Source organism: Chiloscyllium plagiosum, unplaced genomic scaffold (assembly GCF_037043375.1).
Source record: "Chiloscyllium plagiosum isolate Xiang-an unplaced genomic scaffold, Cpla_swu_hap1 HiC_scaffold_29, whole genome shotgun sequence".
Lineage (NCBI taxonomy): Eukaryota > Metazoa > Chordata > Chondrichthyes > Orectolobiformes > Hemiscylliidae > Chiloscyllium > Chiloscyllium plagiosum.
In genome coordinates, this window is record NW_028270167.1 from 5,442,514 (window position 1) to 5,466,168 (window position 23,655).

General features: G+C 41.3%; 1 protein-coding gene across 2 annotated transcripts in view; it reads right to left on the reverse strand.

Moving 5' to 3' along the window:
- sorl1 (sortilin-related receptor, L(DLR class) A repeats containing) overlaps window positions 1-23,404 on the reverse strand; it is a 201,599-nt gene extending 178,195 nt beyond the window's left edge. The window contains exon 1 of one of the 2 annotated variants that reach the window (XM_043676454.2): window positions 20,295-23,404. In XM_043676454.2, coding sequence (XP_043532389.2) covers window positions 20,295-20,594 — 300 coding nt within the window. In that variant the 5' untranslated portion in view covers window positions 20,595-23,404. The remainder of the gene's footprint in view (window positions 1-20,294) is intronic. The other variant, XM_043676455.2, reaches the window with a different exon arrangement.
- Between the last annotated feature and the right edge of the window lie 251 nt (window positions 23,405-23,655).

Below are 23,655 nucleotides of genomic sequence, written 5' to 3' on the forward strand. Positions count from 1 at the left end.
CCAGTACTCTGTATTCCTGTTGCTCCTTAGACTTTTCTACATTAAATTCCATTTGCCACCTCTCAGCCCTGCTCTGCAGCTTGTCTATGTCCCTTTGTAATCTGCAACATCCTTTCACACTGTCCACAACAACACTCACCTTAGTGGCATCCACAAATTTACTAACCCATTCTTCTGCGCCCTCATCCAGGTCATTTATAAAAATGACAAACAGCAGTGGCTCCACAACAGATCCTTGTGGTACACCACTAGTAGGAGGGCTGAAGAAGGGCTTATGCCCGAAACGTCGATTCTCCTGTTCCCTGGATGCTGCCTGACCTGCTGCGCTTTTCCAGCAACACATTTCCAGCTCTACACCACTAGTAACTGAACTACCACTATCCGGTCTTCTTTCAGCTTGTCAATTTCTGATCCAAACCATTAAATCACCCTCAATCCCACGCTTGCATATTTTCTGCAATAGCCTACTGTGGGGAACCTTAACAAACGCTTTACTGAAATCCATACACACATCAACCGCTTTACCCTCATCCACCTGTTTGGTCACCTTCTTAAAAGAACTCAATAAATTTATCCCCACTCTTTGCTTTCTGTTAGTTAACCAATCCTCTGTACTAATACATTACCCATAATGCCATATACCTTTACCTTATGCAGCAGTCTATTGTGCAGTACATGGTCAAATGCCTTCTGAAAGGCAGATACACCACATCCACTGGTTCCCCATTTTCCACTGCACTCATAATGTCCTCAAAGAATTCCAGTAAATTAGTTAAACATGAACCCTTGCTGCATCTATTCAATGGGACAACTTCTACCCAAATGTCTCACTATTTCTTTCTTGATTATAGATTCAAACATTTTCCCCATCACAGAAGTTAAGCTTATGGCCTATAGTTACCCACCTTTTGTTTATTTTCTTTTTTTAAAAAAAAGAAACAGCGGCATCATATTTGCAATTTTCTAATCTGCCAGAACCACCATAGAGACCAGTGAACTTTGGTAAATTACGATAACTAAATCTGAGACTTCTCCCACCATCTCATTTAGTACCCTGGGATGCATTCCATCAGGGCCAGAAGACTTGTCTATTTTTAGCCTCAATAACTTACACAGCACTATCTCTTTAGTGATAATAATTATTTCTAGATCATCACCTGCCATAGCCTCCTTATCAATTATTGGCATGTTATTTGTGCCTTCCATTGTAAAAGACTGGCACAAAATATCTGTTCAATGCCTCAGCCACTTCATTTCCCATTATTAAATTCCCTTCTCATCCTCTAAAGGACCAATGTTTACTTTTCACACCAAGCCACTCTTTCATTTTATATACTTGTACAAACTTTTGTTATCTGTTTTCATATTCTGAGCTAGTTACTTTCAATCTATCTTACCTTTCTTTTAAGCTCTTTGGAGGCTTTCTGTTGACCTTTAAAGATTTCCCAATCCTCTAGTTTCCCATTAATCTTTGCCACTTTGTATGCATTAGCTTTCAATTTCCTTTATTTCCTTACTTATCCATGGATGAATATCCCTTTTCCTACAGTCCTTCTTTTCACTGGGATATATTTTTGCTGAGCACAGTGAAAAACCGTTTTGAAAGTCCTCCATTGTTCCTCAATTGTCCCACTGTAGAGTCTTTACTCCCAGCCTACCTAAGCCAACACCTCCCTCATCCCATTGTAATCTCCTTTGTTTAAGCACAAGCCACTGGTATTGGATTTTACCTTCTCAGCCTCCAACTCTACTTTACATTCAACTATACGGTCGCCTGGATGTAAGTTTGCTCGCTGAGCTAAAAGGTTAGTTTTTCAGATATTTTGTCACCATACTAGGTAATAATAGTGAGCCTCCAGAGAAGCAATTGTCCTGCTTTCTATTTATGTGTTTAGGTTTCCTTGGGTTGGTGATGTCATTTCCTGTTCTCTTTCTCAGAGAGTGGTAGATGAGATCCAAATCGATGTGTTTGTTGATAGAGTCCTAGTTAGAATGCAATGTTTCTAGGAATTCTCACCTTTGTCACCACTAAACGAAACAAATTAGAGGAAACCTTCAAGACCATCAATAATATCCTTACAGGCATAAAATTCACAAAAGAGGAAGAAAACCACAAACTGCTATTCCTAGATTTTACAGTAGAGCAAACAGTCAACGGTGCACTTCAAACCAGCATCTACAGAAAAACAACACATAGACCAAATACTACAGAAGCAATCACCCCAACATCCACAAACGAAGATGCATTAGGTACATTATTTCAATGAGGCACCATACACATTGCAGCACAGAGGAACTACGAAGAGCAGAAGAAAACTATCTATGCACCATATTCAAAAAGAACAGGTACCCAATGAACACAGTCCACCGATTTCTCAGCAACAAACCCAAACAAGCAGACAAAACATGCCCAGAAACCCTAGCCATTCTCCCCTACATCAAAGCCATCTTGGAAATGGCTGTCAGACTATTCAGACCTCTCGGCATCATGGTAACCCACAAACCCACCAACATAAAAACAGCAGCTAATGAACTTGAAAGACCCTACACAAACAACAAGCAAAACTAATGTCATTTTCAAAATAGCTTGCAAGAACTACATTGGACAAAAAAGACAGAAAACTAGCCACGAGGATAGTCAACTAGCCACACAAAAAAAAACATGACCCACTATCACTGGTATGTTTACATACAGATGAGGAAGGACACCACTTTCAGTGAGACCACACATTCATTCCCAGACAAGCCAAACAAAGAGACATGCATGAGAATCCCTAGAAGCATGGCATTTCAATAGGAACTGTATCAACAAACATCAATTTGGATCCCATCTACCACTCTCTGAGAAAAAGAACCGGAAGTCGCATCACCAATCCAAGGAAACCTAAACACATAAATAGAAAGCAGGACATAACACATGCTTCACCAGAGGCTCACTGATGATGTTATCTAGTATGGTGACGAAACATCTGAAAACAAACCTTCCAGCTCAGTGAGCAAACTTACATTCAGAACCTCAACGTGACCTACAAACCTTCTCCAAACTCGCTAATACTGTGATTTCTCCTTCAGAGAGGATCCTTAACTACGAGATCATTAATTATTCCTGTCTCATTACGCAGGACCACATAGAGGATAGCTTGCTCCCTTGTAGGTTTCATTACATGCTATTCAAAGAAACTATAGCAGAGATATTCTATGAACTCCTTCATAAGGCTGCCTTGACCAACTTTGTTTGGACAATCAATATGTAGATTAAAATCCACCATGACAATTGCCATACTGTTTTTACATGTATCAGTTATTTCTTTTATTGCCTGCCCTACCACGATGTTGTTACTTGGTGGCCTATGACTACATCTATCAGTAACTTTTCCCCCTTACTATTTCTAATTTCGACCCACGTAGATTCAACATTTTCCGATAGAACCAGTATTGTCTCTCACTAGTGTCATCCTTAAACATCAAAGCTACACGACCTTCCTTTCTTTTCTGTCTTTCCAGATAGTCTGATACCCCTGAAAAAAGTGCTGAACCTCATTCCATCAAAAAAAGTTCTTAAAGTTCTTTGAAGTTTTTCTGTCAACTCCCACTGGGATGTTAGCAAACTTTAGTTCATTTTTGTATGATTTCAAGTTCTTTTATACTTCTTGTTTTATTCTTCTTTATTATCACAGTGTATCCCAGTGAGGATTATTAAATACAATTAAGAGAAATAGGATTTCAACCATTGCTGCTTATCTTGTCCACTCACTGCACTTGTCCCTGTAGGTCACGTTGCACTGAAGATAATAAAATTACTGAAAATGTCAGAGAGATCAGCAAAACATATGTAGCACTTTCAGTGAGATTAACAGCAAGTGTCATTCTTTCAACAGTAACTTTTGGATCTATGCACAATCTACAGCATACAAAATAGATCATTCTGCCCAAGCAATCCAAGTCCAGGTTGTTACTTTACACAAGCTCTGTCTCTAACTTTCCCCATCCTGAGACCATATCCTTCTATTTAATTTATGCCATTTCTGTACGAAGCCTCTCTATAAAGTCCAAATTTATCAACTGCTGTGTAAAAAAACATTAGTCCTAAAATTTTCATTTCACCCATTTATGGTCACCTTAATAACCCGTAGTTCTAGACTCAACCCCCACAAATAGAAACCAGTTTCTCCATGCTTACCCTATCAAAATTCAATAGAGGTCAGGTTGACAACAAGATGGGCATGGCACAGAGATGAGAGCTTATACTAACACAGGCCCAACTTAGGCCCAATAAAAAAGTAGGTTTCATTAAGGAAACACCAAACTATAAACTCACCAAAAGAAAACTTTAGTTATTTCCTATTCTTCAATTTATTCTGAACCAGTTAAAGAACCGAAACTTTCTCAAAATGCAAAAAAAATGACAATACTCAAAGTAAATTCAGAATTATTGTATTTTAATTATATACCAAAAGTTTAGCACAGATGCAAATTGTGAATTATGTACATTGGTAAACTCAGTCTCCCAGGTTGTACATTTTGCTGTTTATGAAAACATAGAACAGCAATTAAAGAGGCACAAAAGAAAGCAAATGATAAAATAAATCCTCTATACACGGATCTGCAAGTATTAAGAACTAAGTTAGAAACAAATACGCAGATGTGTGTGCGCGTTTCAAGGCATCTCTAGAAGGCTGCATCTCTGAAAGGCCAAGGTGAATGTTCCGCTACCCTGATGCACTTTGTATGCCTGTATAGCACGCAAAACAACACTTTTCGCTGTCTCAGTACATGTGACGACAATAAATCATTGAGTTAAAGACTTTCCATATGACCAGGGTTTCCCTTAAAAAAAACAAACATTCCCCTCTTGAAACTCAGAGGGGTTTTCAAAAGCAACACGCAATCAATTACATATATTGAATGATAAAGTTGGTGACGAATTTGTAGACCTGTGTAGCAGTCCCGTATGCCTGATCATCAACTGTTGACCTTGAATCCAGTATGTGTCAAACAACTGAAAACAATGAGTCACAGTGGAAACATCCCAAAATACATAGGAAATCTGTGAGGAACTACAGCACCAACTATCCAAACAGGCCGTGCCTATATTCTTTGAGTTTAGAACAGTGAGTGGTGATCTCATGGAAACACACAAGAGTTTAAGCGTCTTAATAAGATGGACATGGAGAAATCTTTTCTGTTTGTGGGAAAGACTAGAACTTGGGGTCAGGAGGATGTTAGAAAAAAGATTCTTCCAAAGGGTTGTTGCCTGTGGAATTCTCTTTCCCCAGAAAGAAAGAGGCAGTTGCAATACCAAGCTAGATACACTGAGATAAAATGCTTTCTATGATGCATTTGCAAAAGTTGGCGAGGGTTCTTATAGACATTCCGAATTTCCCTAGCCTCCTGAGGAAGAGATGCCTTCTTGACCATCGCATCAACACAGATGGTCCAGAACAGGTTGTTGGTGACAGTCATGCCTAGGAACTTGGCACTTTCTACCATCTTCAAATCAGCTACATTGATGTAGATACGGGCATGCCCTCCACTCTGCTTCCTGAAATCGATGATCAGCGGTTTGGTTTTGCTGACATCGAGGGAGAGATTGCCATCTTTGCACCATGCCACCAAGCACACTCTCTTTCCTGTATTCTGTCTCATCATTGGCCTCCAATAGTGGCGTAGTCAGCAAACTTACAGATGGAATTCAGATGAAATTTGACCACAGTCATGAGTTACAAGCCCATGCAAGATATTAAGTATCAACTAACCACATACCCAATTAGAAGAATCCAAGACAAGTCTACATATTCAGGTGAAAATAAAACAAAAGTTTTATAAAAATTCAATCATTTCAATCTTTGAGCTCAATATTTCTTGCCGTATCCAAATAACGATGCTGTTTTCTTTACCGTAACTGCTGTGACATACAGGGAAGTGAACTTTGATAACTTCAGTGAGATAGCCACACATCATCTTAATCCATCTCCTCCTCTGGTGTTGTAGATTAGTAAAGTGCATCTTACATTCCTACTGCTTATTGACCATATCCTGCCATATCACTTTCTTTTAAAAAAATTGGATCATGGAATGTTTAGATTAGATTACTTACACAGTGTGGAAACAGGCCCTTCGGCTCAACAAGTCCACACCGACCCTCTGAAAAGCAACCCCTACATTTACCCCTTCACCCAACACTATGGGCAATTTAGCATGGCCAATTCACCTAACGTGCACATCTTTAGACTGTGGGAGGAAACGGCAGTACCCAGAGGAAACCGACGCAGACACGGGGAAAATGTGCAAACTCCACACAGGCAGTTGCCCGAGGCGGGATTTGAACCCGGGTCTCTGGCGCTGTGAGGCAGCAATGCTAACCACTGTGAATGTTGATGTCATTAGTTTGACAACCATTTATTGCCCTTTCTTGACCACACTTGAAGGTGGTGAGCTGCCTTCTACAACTGTCACAGTTCTTGGGGTATAGAAATGCACTTAGAAAGGAAGGGAGAGTTAGAAGATTGCGATCCAACAATGGTAAAAGAATTGTTTCAGTCAGGATGGTGTAGTATTGGAGGGAAACTTGGAAATAGTGGTGCTCCCACCTTCTATTTCTCTTGCCATTCTAAAAGGTGGTAGAGATCTTGGGTTTGGAAACAACTGTCAAAGAAGCCATAAATGAATTATTGCAATGCATCATGAAGTTGGTATGTACTCCAGGTGCTTGGAGTGCTGAAGGGAGCAACTGTTGCAGATGGCATGTGAATTGAGTGAGTTGCTGTGTCCTGGCTAGCATCAAACCAGAGTGATGGAGCTGCCCTCATCCAGGAAAGTGGACAGTATTCCAACACATGCTTTTGGGGAGATAGGAAATAAATTATTCACTTCAGAATCCCCTGCCTCCTGACCTGCTCTTATAGCCAAGTATTAATGACTGGTCCAGTTCCATTCACATAGGAGATGGTGATGTCATTGAGTTTCAAGAGAAGAAGATGCTCATTATCTAACACTTAAGTGACCTCACCTAAATTCCCACTGACTTCAGTTATGTTAGGGCTCCTAAATGTCATGCTTGGTCAAGTATCAAGTACAGTCACTCTTTGATCCAATCCTGAATTCAACGCATTTGACCATGTTTGATTAAGGCTGTAAATTCGATCAGAAGCTCTTTGGCCCTGGAAGAACCCAGACTGAGCGTCACTGAGCAGATTATTGCCTGAGCAAATAGTGCTCGACAGCACTGTCAACAACCCCCTTCTATTGCTGATGATCGAGAATAAACTGAAAAGGGCAATAACTGGCCAGGTTGAATTGGTCCTGTTTTGTGCACAGGACATATATGGGTGTTTTCCATGGTGGTAAGTAGATCCCAGAGGTGTAGCAATACTGGAAAAGCTTCTGGAAAAAAAGTACAATTGCTGAAAGGGTGTCAGGATCCACACCTTCATAGTACCCACAGCCTCCAAATATTCTTTTCTGGATATTATCGACAATACTCGATAAGCTCAAATGTCAGCATCTGTGATGCTGCGGTCTTCAAGAAGAGACAGAGACAGTTCTGAAGGGGACTATATCAGACTTGAAACATTAACTTTTTCTCTACAGATGTTGCCAGGCCTGCTAGGTTTCTCCAGTATTTTCTGTTTTTGCTTCAGATTTTGCTTTTATTTTACAAGGATCACCTATTTTGGACTTCCGGCTGAAGGCAGGTGCAAATGCTTCAACCCTGACTTTTGCACACGTGTTGGGCTCCCCCATCATTGAAGATGGGAATAGAAACATGGAAGATAGGAGCAAGCATATGCCATTTGGCCTTCAAGTCCACTTCACCACTCAATAAGATCATAGCTGATCATCCAACCAGACCATTACTCTCCATTTTTCAAACCCCTCAGCCATAAGAATCATATCTAACTCATCCTTGAAAGCATTCAATATCTTGGCCTAACCATTCTCCATGACAGGATTCCACAAGTTCACCACCCTCGGGGTGAAGACGTTTAGAACATAAGAACGAGAAGCAGAAGGCAATTAAGCCTCTCAACCTTGTCCCCCAATTTGATACAATCATTGCTGATTTCATCTTCATCTCAACTCCACTTTCCTGCCTGATCTCCATAACCCTTTAACCCACGACTGAATTAAAAGTATATTTTCTTCCTTAAAAATGTAATCAATGTCCCAGCATCCACCGTTCTGGGTAGTGGATTCCATAGATACACAACCCTTTGGGGAAGAAATTTCTCATCTGTTTCAAATCTACTTGCTACCCTTCATCCTAAAACTACCACCTCTTGTTCTAGATTGCCCAATGAGGAAACATCGTCTCCATGTCTACTTTATCAATCCCCTTTTGCATGTTATAAATACTTCAAATAGATCTCTTCTCATTGTTCAAAAAAATATAGGCTTAAATTGCTCATACAAACATCTCTGGCATCAAATCTAGTGAATCTAAAGTTTCTCCACAATCTATCCCGTATCCTTAGGCTGTGGCCAGTGTTTCTGGACTTTCTGGTTTTCAGGGCTATCCTTCCTGCATGTATTCTGTACAGTAATGTTAGAATTCAAGTTTCTGAGAGATCTCCCCACCCGTCTCTCTTTTCTAAACTCCAGTCAATGTAGCTCTAAACAATTGAGTCTCTCTTTATATGTCAATGTTGACATCAGTCTGGTAAACCTTTGTTGCATTCCCTCCATAATTTGAACATACTTCCTCAGATACTCTGAGACCAAAACTGCACTCAATACTCCAGTTGCAGTCTCACCATGACCCTAAACAATTATAGCAAAAAAATGGACGGCATGGTGGCTCAGTGGTTAGCACTGCTGCCTCACAGTGCCAGGGTCCTAGGTTTGACTCCCGCCTGCCTGTGTGGAGTTTGCACATTCTCCCAGTGTCTGCGTGTCCTCCGGGTGCTCCGGTTTCCTCCCACAATCCAAAGATGTGCAGGTCAGGTGAATTGGCCATGCTAAATTGCCAACAGTGTTAGGTGCATTAGTCAGGGGTAAATATAGGGTAGGGGAATGGGTTTGGGTGGGTTTCTCTTTGGAGAGGCGGTGTGGATTTGTTGGGCTGAAAGGCCTGTTTCCACTCTGTAGAGAATCTAATCTAATCTAGAATCTAATCCCTGCTCCTGAACTCAAATCTTCTCATTACATACTATTTACCAAAATAGAGTCAGAGATGCACAGTGCAGAAATAGACCCTTCAGTCTAACTTGTCCACGACAGCCAGATATCCTAAATTAATCTAGTCCCATTTGCCAGCACTTGGCCCATATTCCTCTAAACCCTTCCTATGCATAGACCCACCTAGATGCATTTTCAAAGTTGCAATTGTACCAGCCTCCACCACTTCCTCTGGCAGCTCATTCCATACACGCACCACCCTGTGTGAAAATGTTGCTCCTTCAGTCCCTTTTAAATCTTTCCCCTCTCACCTTAAACCTATGCCTTCTAGTATCACTTGCCTTCTCGATTGCATGCCTACTTTCAGTGACTGGTGTACAAACGTTACTGGGTCCTAGTGCACTTCCACCTTTCCAAATGTGTTGCTATTCAGATAATAATCAGCCTTCATGCTTTGTGCTACCAAAGTAGATAATCTAATTTATCCACATTATACTTCAGCTACCGTGCATGTGCTTACCACTCAACGTGTCCAAATTACAATGAAGCATCTCTGCATCCTCCTCACAGCTCACACTCTCACCCAGCTGTATGCCATCTGTGAACTTGGACAGATTACATATAGTTGTCTCATGTGAATCATTAATATATTTTGAGGGGTCCAGGCACTGATGCCTGCAGTACCTCACTTGTCACTGCATGCCACTCAAAATTCCTACTCTTGGCTTCCAACCTGCAAACAGTTCTCTATCCACGTCAGTACACTACCCACAGTTCCAAGCACCATATCCCAAAAATATGGACTCTGGATCACTAGTTTAGTGTCATTACCATTACCTTCCTTATGTATTATTGCCATTATATTGTCTCCCACACATTGAGAAGAACGTATAGAATCATAGAGATGTATAGCACGGAAAAGTAGACTATAGAAAGGCTTTAAAAAGGTGTTGAACTAACTCTTTCAAATTGATATTATATGCATTAAATACTCATGCATTGTGAAGGAAAGTTTATTATTTCCCCATTTAGACACAGCTATTTTATAAAACTGGGGACATAGTTGTACAAGCTGATACACAAATTGGATAAGATAAAATAAAAATGTCAACTTAAGAGGGTTTACGTGAAACTAATACATTTCTGAATCACCATGTAGAATGAAAAGTAAACTTCCCAATTTTCAACTGAGGTTTTCAGTCCAAGTTGGTCATTTTCCGAGATATTCATTACTCTCGAACAGAAGGCCATTCACTCAGTCAACTTCTTCTCCATTAGTATCTGTCCACTTGGCAATTTTCTTGCATTTACTTTGACAACAGGTTGCAGTGTAAATTGATAAAACAAGAGCTTCAAAATTTGTTTTAAAATTATTTTAAAAAATTACTTTGAAATACACACTATCCTAACTTGGATTACATCACCATGGCAAAATGGTGGTAATGGTGACTGGACAGGAAATCAAGGAAGCCCAGACTAACTCTAATACAAAGGCCATAGGTCCAAATACCACCATAGTAAATGGAATTCGGACATGAAAGGTAATGAAACTATCATAGATTGCCATTCATAATGGAAAGAAATCTGCCACACTTATTTGTCTAGCCCACACGTGACTAACTTAACTGCCCTCTGAAAGAGTCCAATAAGACAAGGCATTTAGCACAAGGGAAATTAAATTCAGACAACAAATGATGGCCTTGCCAGTGACATCTACATCCATGAATGAATTTTTTTCCCCCAATTATAAAATGATTGGGCACTGAAATAAAGGGTTTTCTGGTTATTAGAGATATAAAACTTGGCCATGCAGCAAGACAGTTTGGATTCTAATTTTGTAATATATGCATTAATTTAAAAAATAAAAGTCAAATGAGCTAAAACATCTTGTTTTTTTTATTTGAAAAAATTGAAAACAGGCAAAATTGATTATTTCAGGGCACAGGTCTCAAGCTTTGGACACAGATCTAGCTGGTTATAAAACAATGGTGAAGTCACCATTGTCCCAGGGGATTAGCAGGTTGCTCCCTCATTAGTGAGAGCGAGAGCACTAGAGAGAGAATGAACAAATAAGCAAATGAAAAAGAGGGAATGTAGATGACTGGTGGTGATTTAACTCAAGGGTCACTACCCATCAGGGTGAGGGGTGAGGTTGAGAAGGGGAGATGAAGTAGTAATTTTGGATTTCAGCTATTCAACAACTAATCAAGCAGCAGTTTGAGTTTCAAGCAGACATCTTTCAATTTTATGGTGCAAGCTGCAATTTCATTATGGTAAAAATTAAAAATCACAACACCAGGTTATAGTCGAACTGGTTTATTTGGAAGTACAAGTTTTCAGAGCGTTGCTCCTTCATCAGGAAGCTAGTTCATTATGGTAGACCAGGAGACTGGTTTGTACATGCTAGGAGTACAGGCCACATTAGACTAAACTTAGATTAATTGCAGAAGAGTTCAAATGTTCCCAACATTCAAAAGGCATTAGAGCTACATGGACTACTATTCATTTAGTATCAAAGTACGTGGCATCAATCCATATGCACGATTGCTTCCAGGATCTGTTTGGTTCCTGGTTCCAAATTTACAGTGAAAAATCGGCATCAAAGCAAAAGAGAGAGCTTAATTACCCAAAGGGAAATTCTGCATAAACATTCCCTGATCCTCAGAAAAAGGTAATTAAATAGAATGCCAGATTTCCACATTGTAATTAATGGAGCTTGGTTATTTGTTTAATACAAATTTATGAAAAGAAACAAAATAGCTGATCTTGTTCAAAAGATCCATAACTGAATAGTACAATTTATTCTGTTTCCTAGTCATAAATGAAGTCTCCACTTTTCTTTTACAATGTGGATCATCTGGTCCTGTGATTAAGGTCCAAGCAAAATATCCTGTTCACATTCTTGGATGGCCTTATATGAGATCAATTCATCCACCTTTATCTTCTTTATCTGATTATTCCTAATGTGCAACAACTGACAAACATAATTAGTTTCCTACAACAATTCTTTAAATCTCTGAGGTGAAAGATATGAAAGGGACCTAAGGGTCAACTTTTTCATGCAGAGGAATGGTGCGTTTATGGAATGAGCTGCCAGAGGAAGTGGTGGAGGCTGTGACAATTGCAACATTTAAAAGGCATCTGGATGGCTATTTGAATAAGAAGGATTTAGAGGGAGATCGGCCAAATGCTGACAACATGGGACTGGATTAGGTTAGGATAAATGGTCAGCATGGATGAGTTGGACCGAAGGGTCTGTTTCCATGTTGTGCATCTCTATGATTCTATGCTGGAAACACTCAGTAGGTCTGGCAGTGTCTGTGGACAGTAAAAAAGGTTAACATTTCAAGTCCAGTGATGATTAGAACACATTTTCCATTTGGGCACTTTACAGTCTCTAAGACTCAATATTGATTTCTCCAACTTCACAGCCGGACTGGATGATGACAGTTCTCCATTTTTTCTTCCATTCTTTCCCCATCCAACACAAACACAGCCTTGTCTTGTTCATGTTTTGCTTACTTTGCTCATAGTAGAGAGCACCCTTCTTTCCCTTTCACTGCAATTTTATATCACCCTTTCTCTTTGCCTCTCCATCATTTGCTCCCTTTGCCCCTCTCTGCCTCTAATTTTCAGTTCTAAAGGCAGAGTCATACTTGACATTGAACTGCTTCTCTCTCCACAGATACTATCAAACCTGTTGAGTTTTTGAGTCCTGTGTTTCTAACAGTCTAACTCCCTTTTTAAATATAAAATCAACTGACTCGACCTCTACAACACTCAACCAGTGCATTCCAGATTCTGACTAGCTGCTGTGAGAAAAGACTTTTTTCTCATATAGCTGGGGTTTAGTCTTAATCTTGAAGCACTGGATACATCTGCAATTCACAGAACAATAGGCTTGATACAAAGACAAGAGAAAGACAAATAGCTTGGCCAAGTTTAGAATACAAAACTAAAATGAAACCAGACATCTTCCTTTTTATTATGACTCAAAATCTGAAATACAGACACACCAAAACCAGGGTGTTCCAATATTTAAATGGAACATGTTTATAAGGAAAGGTGAAATCCATTTTGAAGAATTAAAATCAGAATGTTGTTTCTTTGATTTATGGTGCATGTGTAGTTTTCCCATCCAGCAATTTTCTTCCTTATCTCATGAAGCTACCTACAATCAAGGTCTTGCTCCACTGGTCTCAAACTTTGATAATCTTGACCGAAAGTTAGATCACGAGAATAAGAAGGTTACTGAGGACATAAGGAACAGGAGTCTGCCATTCAGTCAGTGGAGTCTGCCATTCAGTCAGTAAAGCCTGCATCAACAATATTGCAGAAGAACACGTTAGATTCAACACTTCTTCACCTTTTGCGGCCATCCATAACTCTTTACGCCATTGAGAGATTTCTGGTTAGTAATCTTTACTTTAAACACACCCTTGAGTAGAGAATTCCAATGACTCTTAATTTTCAAATTGAAAATGGATAAGAAAAACAAAAACCTGGCTGATCTTTATCTTTTCATAGCCGAGAGGCACTCACTCATGAAAAATGCTAAGGCCCAAAGGGTGCCCAAATTCAGTTCAACTTGCGCAGAGCAAACCAAGTATATACCTAACAATAATTTTACTGGTGCCAACCTCTTTCTGACAATTTAAAAGTTCCAGCTATAGAACATGAGTTAATTGTGTAGAGTTTACTGACTAACCTACTGGTAATTAATTTTTAAATGCTTGGATTAATATTTTCCCCAGCTATTTCTTTAAGCCCCATGACACAAGATTCCTTTACAGTTTAACTGTTTCATTATTGCAAAACAAACATAAAAAAGGCTCTTAATTTATTATTTTCTACTTTTTAAAAATTTAAAGTATTTTTCTAATCAACCTGTTCAGAGATGTTATTACACACCTCTGGAGCAGGTAGAATTTGAACCCAGGCCTCCCAGTCCAGGGATAGGGACATGACCACTGCACCATAAGAACCCTTCTAAATTTTCTACTGTCACCTGTTTTTATAAATTTATATCAGTTGAGAGGCAGAACAAAATGAACTGGACATCTTTAGATTCTCATCAACAGCCCCTAGTTGTGAAGCAATTAAAAGTGCAGTGATCATAACAGATTTTAATTTAATCCCAAAATGTTGCATCCTGAAGTGGAATAGAACATGCCTTGAATCCTAGTCAAGATTAGGCTGGATATCCTTAAAGGGTTATCTATGAAAACTGACAAGATATCTTTCCTGTTCACCATCGCTTGCCCAGCCCCAATTCTGAATGGCCGTCATTTTGAAACATAGATGTTGCATCTTTCAACGCCAGTCTCTTTGAAAATTCAATTGCTCCAAATTTCTGCAACCTACAATGCCGACTCACACTACTTACCACTTACTCAAGAATACTTATATTGGCACTCTTGTCAATATAGAATACAAGTTATTCATTTTTAAAATATTCCTCAATGGCCTCAATCTACTCCAATAGCCTGCTCCAGCCTTACATCTCACTGTTTAGATTAGAGTGGTGCTGGAAAAGCACAGCAGTTCAGGCAGCATCCGAAAAGCAGTAAAATCGACGTTTCGGGCAAAAGCCCTTCATCAGGAATACAGGCAGAGTGCCTAAAGGGTGGAAAGATAAATGAGAGGAGAGTATATCTCACTGTTGGTTGACATAGTCGATACTGAAAGTGTGGCTCCTGAAAATCAAATCACTACAAATACAGTACAAAAATTTACAAAGTACAAACCTGTGTTGTAGGATTCCCCTTTCCACCACTACCATATCCCCACCTCACGGGAGTACCATCAACTCTTCCGAACTCCTTTCCTTGTCTTTCTTGTCTATGTTTCCCATTAAAATATGCTCACTCAAAAAAAATTTCATCTCCAACCAAGCATATGGTCCTAACTCTGTGGAAGGAAGAGATTGGAAAATCCCCACAGGAGTTGCAGAATAAAAATACCCTGTAAATGCATGCCGCAATTATTCATTATTTATTTACTATAAAATACTCAACATCAAAACTGAAATTACTCCACAGAGGCCAGTAGCCCATCACCAAGTCACCTTTTATTTACATGGGGAGTTCTCGACACTGACCCAGCTCCCTCAGAGTCAACTCTGACACTCCTGTTCACATTTATCAGCCAGGGCTCCCTGATTGGATTAGGACAGTTAATCTGGTCCAACAATGATTTTGTTATAATCACTACAAAAATATGTATTTAAAGCATTTAGACTCAAACTGTCTCATACATAAAAGGATATCACCACAAGCAGCTTTTAACTAATTTTAAGTTTTCATAAGTGTGTAATTGCTTTAAAATGTAACTTCAAAAATCACTGCAACAACTACGGCAACTTCAAAACCAGAATTTCACCATTTTTTCACAAGTTCAATAAAATTGCTGAAAATAATTTTAACATTACAAGCATGCAGGTGTTGTTTGCACAAGGTAGTGCATGGAAGAAACAAACAAAAATCAAGATAGCAAGAAAATAATTTTAAAAATTTCCCCCCCACCCATCCCAAACATATTTTATGAGACTAAATGGAGAAGTCAGTGGAGAATGTGGTGAAACATGGACTTCTGTCCCAATTCTTTCAGCTGTGAGGCAGCTCCTGGTTCACTGAAAGAGATGCAACTTAGACCAGGATTTCAGCAAACTGAACTGTTATCCATTCTTGACCTAGTACAGAAACGTTTAGAATGCAGACAGACATTCAAAGGCAAGAAAAAAAACAGAATTTTAAAAACAATATATGTTCATTAAAACTTTAATTGTTTGGAGCCGAAATTGTTGCTTAAGAGGATTAGGGATCATCATTTCAAAATTGGGTCAGAGATCAAGGTGAACTCTGTTTTTATGTGGTACACAATCGTCCTCTTTTCATAATATTATGCAATTGCACAGATTTATAACCTAGCAGCGTTGTCCAAAGCATTTCACACCATTAGAGAAAAGAAGATGGGATACAAAGTGAAGATGGTAAATGTCAGAAAGTTTTTGAAAAAAAAAGGAGGTACAGCAAGATGCGTTTAGGGAGAGAATTGCAGAGTATGTTTGAAAGCTCTGCCACCTCCAAATGCCAATCCTGGTCTCAGCCCAAGATGAGAATAAACAGGAGTTACAATTTAGTATTGAGAAAGGTGTGGGCAAGCATTTAAGAGCTGGTATGGTGAGGTCACATTGGTTTAAAACTGTATTTATCTAACACTTATGAAATAATTCTGCAGTAAATTACAGGGCTGCATTTAACCAATGAAAACACTTGTGAAAAAGCAGTTAAGTAAATAAACCTTAACCCCTACAATTTTCTTAAATAGATGACAAAATTGATACAACAGAAGGTCATTTGACCCATTTTGTATCCACCAGCCAACAAGGTGTCATAAAGTCAGAGAGATGTACAGCATGGAAACAGACGCTTCGGTCCAACCCGTCCATGCCAACCAGCTATCCCAACCTAAACTAGTCCCACCTGCCAGCACCCGGCCCATATCCCTTCAAATCCTTCCTATTCATTTACACATCCAAATGCCTTTAAAATGTTATAATTGTGTTAACCTCCACCACTTCCTCTGGCAACTCATCCCACACATGTACCGCCCTCTGTGTGAAAAAGTTGCCCCTTAGGTCTCTTTTATATCTTTCCCCTCTTACCCTAAACTTACGCCTTCTAGTTTTGGACTCCTCGACTCCAGGGAAAAGACTTTGTTTATCCTATCCATGCCCCTCAATTTTGTAAACCTCTAAGGTCACCCCTCAACCTCCGACACTCCAGGGAAAACAGCCCCAGCCTGTTCAACCTCTCCTGATAGCTCAAATCCTCTAACCCTGGCAACATCCTTGTAAATCTTTTCTGAACCCTTTCAAGTTTCACAACATCTTTCCGATAGGAAGGAGACCAGAACTGCTCGCAATATTCCAACAGTGGCCTAACCAATGTCCTGTACAGCTGCAACATGACCTCCCAACTCCTGTACTCAATATTCTGACCAATAAAAGAATGTATACCAAACACCTTTTTCACTATCCTATCTACCTGTGACTCCACTTTCAAGGAGCTATGAACCTGCACTCCAAGGTCTCTTTGTTCAGCAACACTCTCTAAGACCTTACCATTAAGTGTATAAATCCTGCTAAGATTTGCTTTCCCAAAATGCAGCACCTCGCATTTATCTGAATTAAACTCCATCTGCCACTCCTCAGCCCATTGGCCCATCTGGTTCAGATCCTGTTGTAATCTGAGGTAACCCTCTTCACTGTCCACTACACCTCCAATTTTGGTGTCATCTGCAAACTTGCTAACTGTACCTCTTATGCTCACATCCAAATCATTTATGTAAATGACAAAGTAGAGAACTCAGCACCAATCCTTGTGGCACTCCACTGGTCACAGGCCACCAGTCTGAAAAACAACCCTCCACCACCCTCTGTCTTCTACCTTTGAGCCAGTTCTGTATCCAAATGGCTATTTCTCCCTTTATTCCATGAGATCTAACCTTGCTAATCAGTCTCCCATGGGGAACCTTGTCGAACGCCTTACTGAAGTCCATATAGATCACATCTACTGATCTGCCCTCATCAATCTCCTTTGTTACTTCTTCAAAAAACTCAATCAAGTTTGAGAGACATGATTTCCCATTCACAAAGCCATGTTGACTATCCCTAATCAGTCCTTGCCTTTCCAAATACATGTACATCCTGTCCCTCAGGATTCCCTCCAACAACTTGCCCACCACTGAGGTCAGGCTCACCGGTCTGTAGTTCCCTGGCTAGTCTTTACTGCCCTTCTTAAACAGCAGTACCACATTTGCCAACCTCCAGTCTTCCGGCATCTCATCTGTGACTATCAATGATACAAATATCTCAGCAAGAGTCCCAACAATCACTTCTCTAGCTTCCCACAGACTTCTCGGGTACACCTGATCAGGTCCTGGGGATTTATCCACCTTTAACCATTTCAAGACATCCAGCACTTCCTCCTCTGTAATCTGGACATTTTGCAAGATGTCACCATCTATTTCCCTACAGTCTATATCTTGCATATCCTTTTCCACAGTAAATACAGATGCAAAATATTCATTTAGTATCTCCCTCATTTTCTGAGGCTACCTTGCTGTTCTTTGAGGGGCCCTATTCTCTCCCTAGTTACCCTTTTGTCCTTAATATATTTGTAAAAACCCTTTGGATTCTCCTTAATTCTATTTGCCCTCCTGATTTCCCTCTTAAGTATACTCCTACTTCCTTTATACTCTTCTAAGGATTCACTCGATCTATCCTGTCTGTACCCGACATATGCTTCCTTCTTTTTCTTAACCAAACCCTCAATTTCTTTAGTCATCCAGCATTCCGTATACCTGCCAGCCTTTCCTTTCACCCTGACAGGAATATACTTTCTCTGGATTCTTGTTATCTCATTTCTGACAGCTTCCCATTTTCCAGCCGTCCCTTTATCTGCGAACATCTGCCTCCAATCAACTTTCGAAAGTTTAGATTACTTACAGTATGGAAACAGGTCCTTCGGCCCAACAAGTCCACACCGACCCACCAAAGCGCAACCCACCCATACCCCTACATTTACCCCTTCACCTAACACTACAGGCAATTTAGCATGGCCAATTCACCTGACCTGCACATCTTTGGACTGTGGGAGGAAACCGGAGCACCCGGAGGAAACCCACGCAGACACAGGGGAGAACGTGCAAACTCCACACAGTCAGTCGCCCGAGGCGGGAATTGAACCCGGGTCTCTGGCGCTGAGGCAGCAGTGCTAATCACTGTGCCACCGTGCCGCCCAATACCTTTCTTATTTCTCAGCTCCACCCAAATAACTTCCGTGGATGTATTTCCGGGAATATCCTCCCTCAGCACAGCTGTAATGCTATCCCTTATCAAAAATGCCACTTCCCCCTCCTCTCTTGCCTCCCTTTCTATCCTTCCTGTAGCGTTTGTATCCTGGAACATTAAGCTGCCAGTCCTGCCCATCCCTGAGCCATGGGTAAATGTACTTATCTTAAATCTTTACGAAATGAGATTTTTAAATATCAAATTTTCTTTCAATATCCTAAGTTGGATTTAAGTGTAAAATAAACATGCTTCAACTTTCACAGATGTTAAGTTAAATTCATAACAAATGCACATTTAGCATAATAAGCAGACAATCCAAATCATGACATCAGCTGTTTGACAGACAGCCCTCTTACCCAAAATGAGGTTTCAGGGCAAAAACACTGCTTTATTCTGGGAAAGACATTACGTCACAGCCCATCCAAAAGAGGAAATGTTGAAATGTGTTGTGTACCAACAAACTATCAACTACATCAGAAAACGTCTCAAACCTACAAGGCATTTCTTCAACTTGAAATAAACTTAACTAAAATTTCTTATTTTTCAGGTCACTCAAAATATAACCAATAAAAAACAAAACATGGTAACAAGTTATTCACCCCACCATAGGATCTAAATTTTTAAAAATTCACAGCATACAAACCATTCAGCACAACTGTCTGTGCTCCCTCAACCAAGACTTTTTCTGTAAGTGAAAGGAAGGACACGTCTCTTATTTTCGCGACAAAATAAAACGATATCCTGCAATGACACCCATCCGCCCCAACACATTTCTAAACCAAAAACACACAAACCCAGGTATATCCGCATAAACAGATGAATATCACTTCAGTAAAAACACAACGCTCAAGCATCACCTTACATTTTAACAACAAAACATTACACTTGCTGTCTACAATACTGGTTTATCCCAATATTTGCACAAATGAAAAGGTTATCCTCCAAGCACAATCGGTGCATTCAAAACGGAGTGATCATTTAGTAAACAGTATTAGTTGAAATTGAAACGAGGTGATAATTTAGTAAACAGCAGATTGGAACGAGCAATTTAAAGGGGGGTTGACACCTGAAAGAGTTAAAAAAAACAAAATTACATTGTGTTAAAAAGCAAGGTGAACGAGTAATTTTAGAGAAAAGCTGTCGGTAACTTCCGCCTGTGATCATCAAGTTAAGCATTTGCAGGAATACGATTAGTATGATTTACGTGGGAATGTGTAATAGATTCTTTCTGAAAAGGACTGAAAATGTGTAGGCAGTTGGTGACAAGTGTGTGATGGGTCGGGTGGGTGTTTATTTTGGTGCTGGGTCTGCTGTCCTCTACCTGTCCGAAGACTTGCAGCTGCTCCTTTCCGTCGATGCTCCTGCGCCACCGGTGCCGGTGGTTCAGCGCCCTCAGGTTGCTCCGGCTGTCGCCGAGATCCGGCAGCACCGTGCCCGCACCTCCATGCTTGGAGCCGGCCGCCACGGTGAAGAAGCCGCGCTCCTGAGGGTCGCCGGCCCCGGCGCCGCCGCCGAAGTGCAGCGTCTGCGAGGTGAAGAAGGGCCGCCGGGCCGCGCCGAGGGCCAGCAGCAGCTGCAGGAGGCTCCAAACACACTGCACTCTAACACCTCCCGCCGCCATCTTAACGCCGCTGGTGATCACTGCTGGATTGTTTTTTCTCTCTCTGACGGATGATTTACTTCTCTCTCTCTGGCTGCCCCCGCCCCTTTAATTACCCGACACTGGCCATTTTTGGGGAAAAGAGGCGGGGAGTCTTGGTTGAGGCGGAACGGAGGGCGGACTGAAAGAACAGAAATTGCTGGAGAGGCTTGGCGGGATCTGTGGGACTGAGAGAGAAAGAAAATAAAACCAGCGTTAACGTTTGAAGTTTGGTAATGGCCTTACTTCGGAATTCAACAGCAGGGTGTGAAGGCAGTCAGTCAAAAAAAAAACAGCGAGGCGAGCTGGAGGAGCAACATCTCATCTTTCTCTCTAATTTTCAGGACTCTAATATCATTTTAGAGCAAGAACACCTCATAGAAGAATATAGAACAGTACAGGCCCTCGATGTTGTGCCGACTTTTTATCCTAGTACGATCAAATTAACCTACATACCCTTCAACTATCATCCATGTGCCTATCTAGGAGTTGCTTAAATGTCCCTGATGTATCTGACTTGCCCTATTACAAACATCCTCAGTGCATACAGGACCCTGCCCCCAACTTGGCTCCCCAGAACACATTTCTCTGTTATGCTAATTCCAGCATACAGACCACTTGTCAGCTGTGTCAAACCGGTTCTGAAGCAGGTGAAAACCTGGCCGGCAGGAGCCATTTCTGCTCTTCAAGACGGTTTTGAGCACATTGACAGGCATGTGTTTAAGGAGGTGACAGCCGATGGCGACTCCACCAATTTAGTTATGCAACATTGATAGTTTGCTACATTAGCAAGTGCATTGACGACATCGCTCCATGTAAGACCATCACTTCTTGCCCTAACCAGAAGCCGTGGAAGTGTGTGCTGTTGACAATCCGCGATTCTACCTTCAGAGTAGATGATAAGGCGGCCCTAACAACAGCGAGGGCCAATCTGTCCCAGGCCATCAAAGAGGCATAGCACGCATACACACAGAATACGCCGTCTTTTTCAGGACAATGGTGATATGTGGAACATGTGGAAGGGTGTTCAGGCTACCACCAACCACAGAACAGCATCGCCTGCTTGTGCTGATGATGTCTCCCTCCCAGATGAGTTGAACAATTTCTGTGCACGATTTGAGACATGGAATGACATGCATTGAGGAAGACCATCTCCCTCCCAATGACCAGGTATTATCTTACCATTGCTGATGTGAGGAAACGCTATGCAGAATCAACCCATATAAGGCTGCTGGACCAGATAACATTCCTGGCAGAGTGCACAGAGGATGCTCAGACGTGCTGGCAGATGTTCTCACGGACATCTTTAACATCTCCCTGAGCTGTGCCATAGTTCCAGTGTTTCAAGACTGCTGCTGTCATCCCCGTGCTGAAGAGGTTTTCAGTGTCCTGCCTCGACAACTATTGCCCTGTTGCGTTAACACCCTTCATCATGAAGTGTTTTGAGAGGCTTGTGTTGAGGCATATTAAGACCCTGCTGCTCCCCTCTGCTGGACACCCTGCAGTTCACGTATTGTCCCAACTACTCAACAGATGATGCCATCTCCACCACCCTCCATCTGGCCCTCACCCACCTGGACAAGAAGGATATCTAAATCAGATTACTGTTCATAGACCTCAGTTCTGCATTTGATACTATCATTCCTCAGCACCTGATTGATTAGATTTTTAGATTAGATTACTTACAGTGTGGAAACAGGCCCTTTGGCCCAACAGGTCCACACCAACCCTCCGAAGAGCAACCCACACAGACCCATTCCCCTACATTTACCCCTTCACCTAACATTACAGGCAATTTAGCATGGCCAATTCACCTAATCTGCACATCTTTGAACTGTGGGAGGAAACCAGAGCATTCGGAGGGGACTCACGCAGACACGGGGAGAATGTGCAAACTCCACACAGACAGTTACCCGAGGCAGGAATTGAACCCAGGTCTCTGGCAAAGTGAGGCAGCAGTGCTAACCACTGTGCCGCCCCAAAAGCCTACTGCACCTGGTATTCCCAGGCCGTCTCCCATCCAAGTACTAACCAGGCCTGAGTCTACTCAGCTTCCAAGATCAGGCATTTTCAGACTAGTATGACCATAGGCAAATGGAAAGCTGAGTCTGCTGGACTTGAATACCTCCCTCTGTAACTGGATCCTGGACTTCTTGACTGGCAGTCCTCAGTCAGTCTGGATTGGGAACAGCATTTCCACCACCATCACACTGAGCACGGGGTCCCCCAGGGCTGTGTGATCAGTACACTGCTGTCCACCCTGCTGACACACGACTGTGCAACGATGCACAGCTCGAATTATATCATTAAGTTGATGACACAACGGTAGTGGGTCTCATTAGCAGGAACAACGAGTCAGCAAACAGAGAGGAGGTGCAATGGCTAACAGACTGGTGCGGAGCCAACAACCTGTCTCTGACTGTGGACAAAATGAAAGAGTTGGTTGTTGACTTTGGGAAGACATGGAGCGATCACTCTCCGTTGGACATCAATGGCTTTCCCCGTGGAGATTGTGAAGAGCACTAAATTTCTTGGTGTCCACCTGGCGGAGAATCTCACCTGGTCCCTCAACACCAGCTCCGTAGCCAAGAAAGCCCAGCAGCGTCTCTACTTTGTGTGTAGATTGAGGAAATCCCACCCCCATCCTCACCACATTTTACAGAGGGTTAATTGAGAGTATCCTGACCAACTGCATCACTGCCTTGTTTGGAATTGCACTCTCTCAGATTGTAAGATCCTACGATAGTGAGGACAGCTGAAAAGATCATCAGGGTCTCTCCTCACCACACACTGCATCCACAAGGCTAACAGCATTGTGGACGACCCACACATCATTCAAATTCCTCTCCCTCCTACCATCTGGCAGAAGATACCGAAACAGTCGATCTTTCACAGCCAGACTGCAATAGTTTCTTCCCCCAAGCCATTAGGCTCCTCAACACTGTATGATCACACACTACTGCATTGCAATTTTCAGACAACTTTTTGAATTGCTGCTAAAATAATGTTTTATTAATGATCATTCATTGTTACAATGTAATTT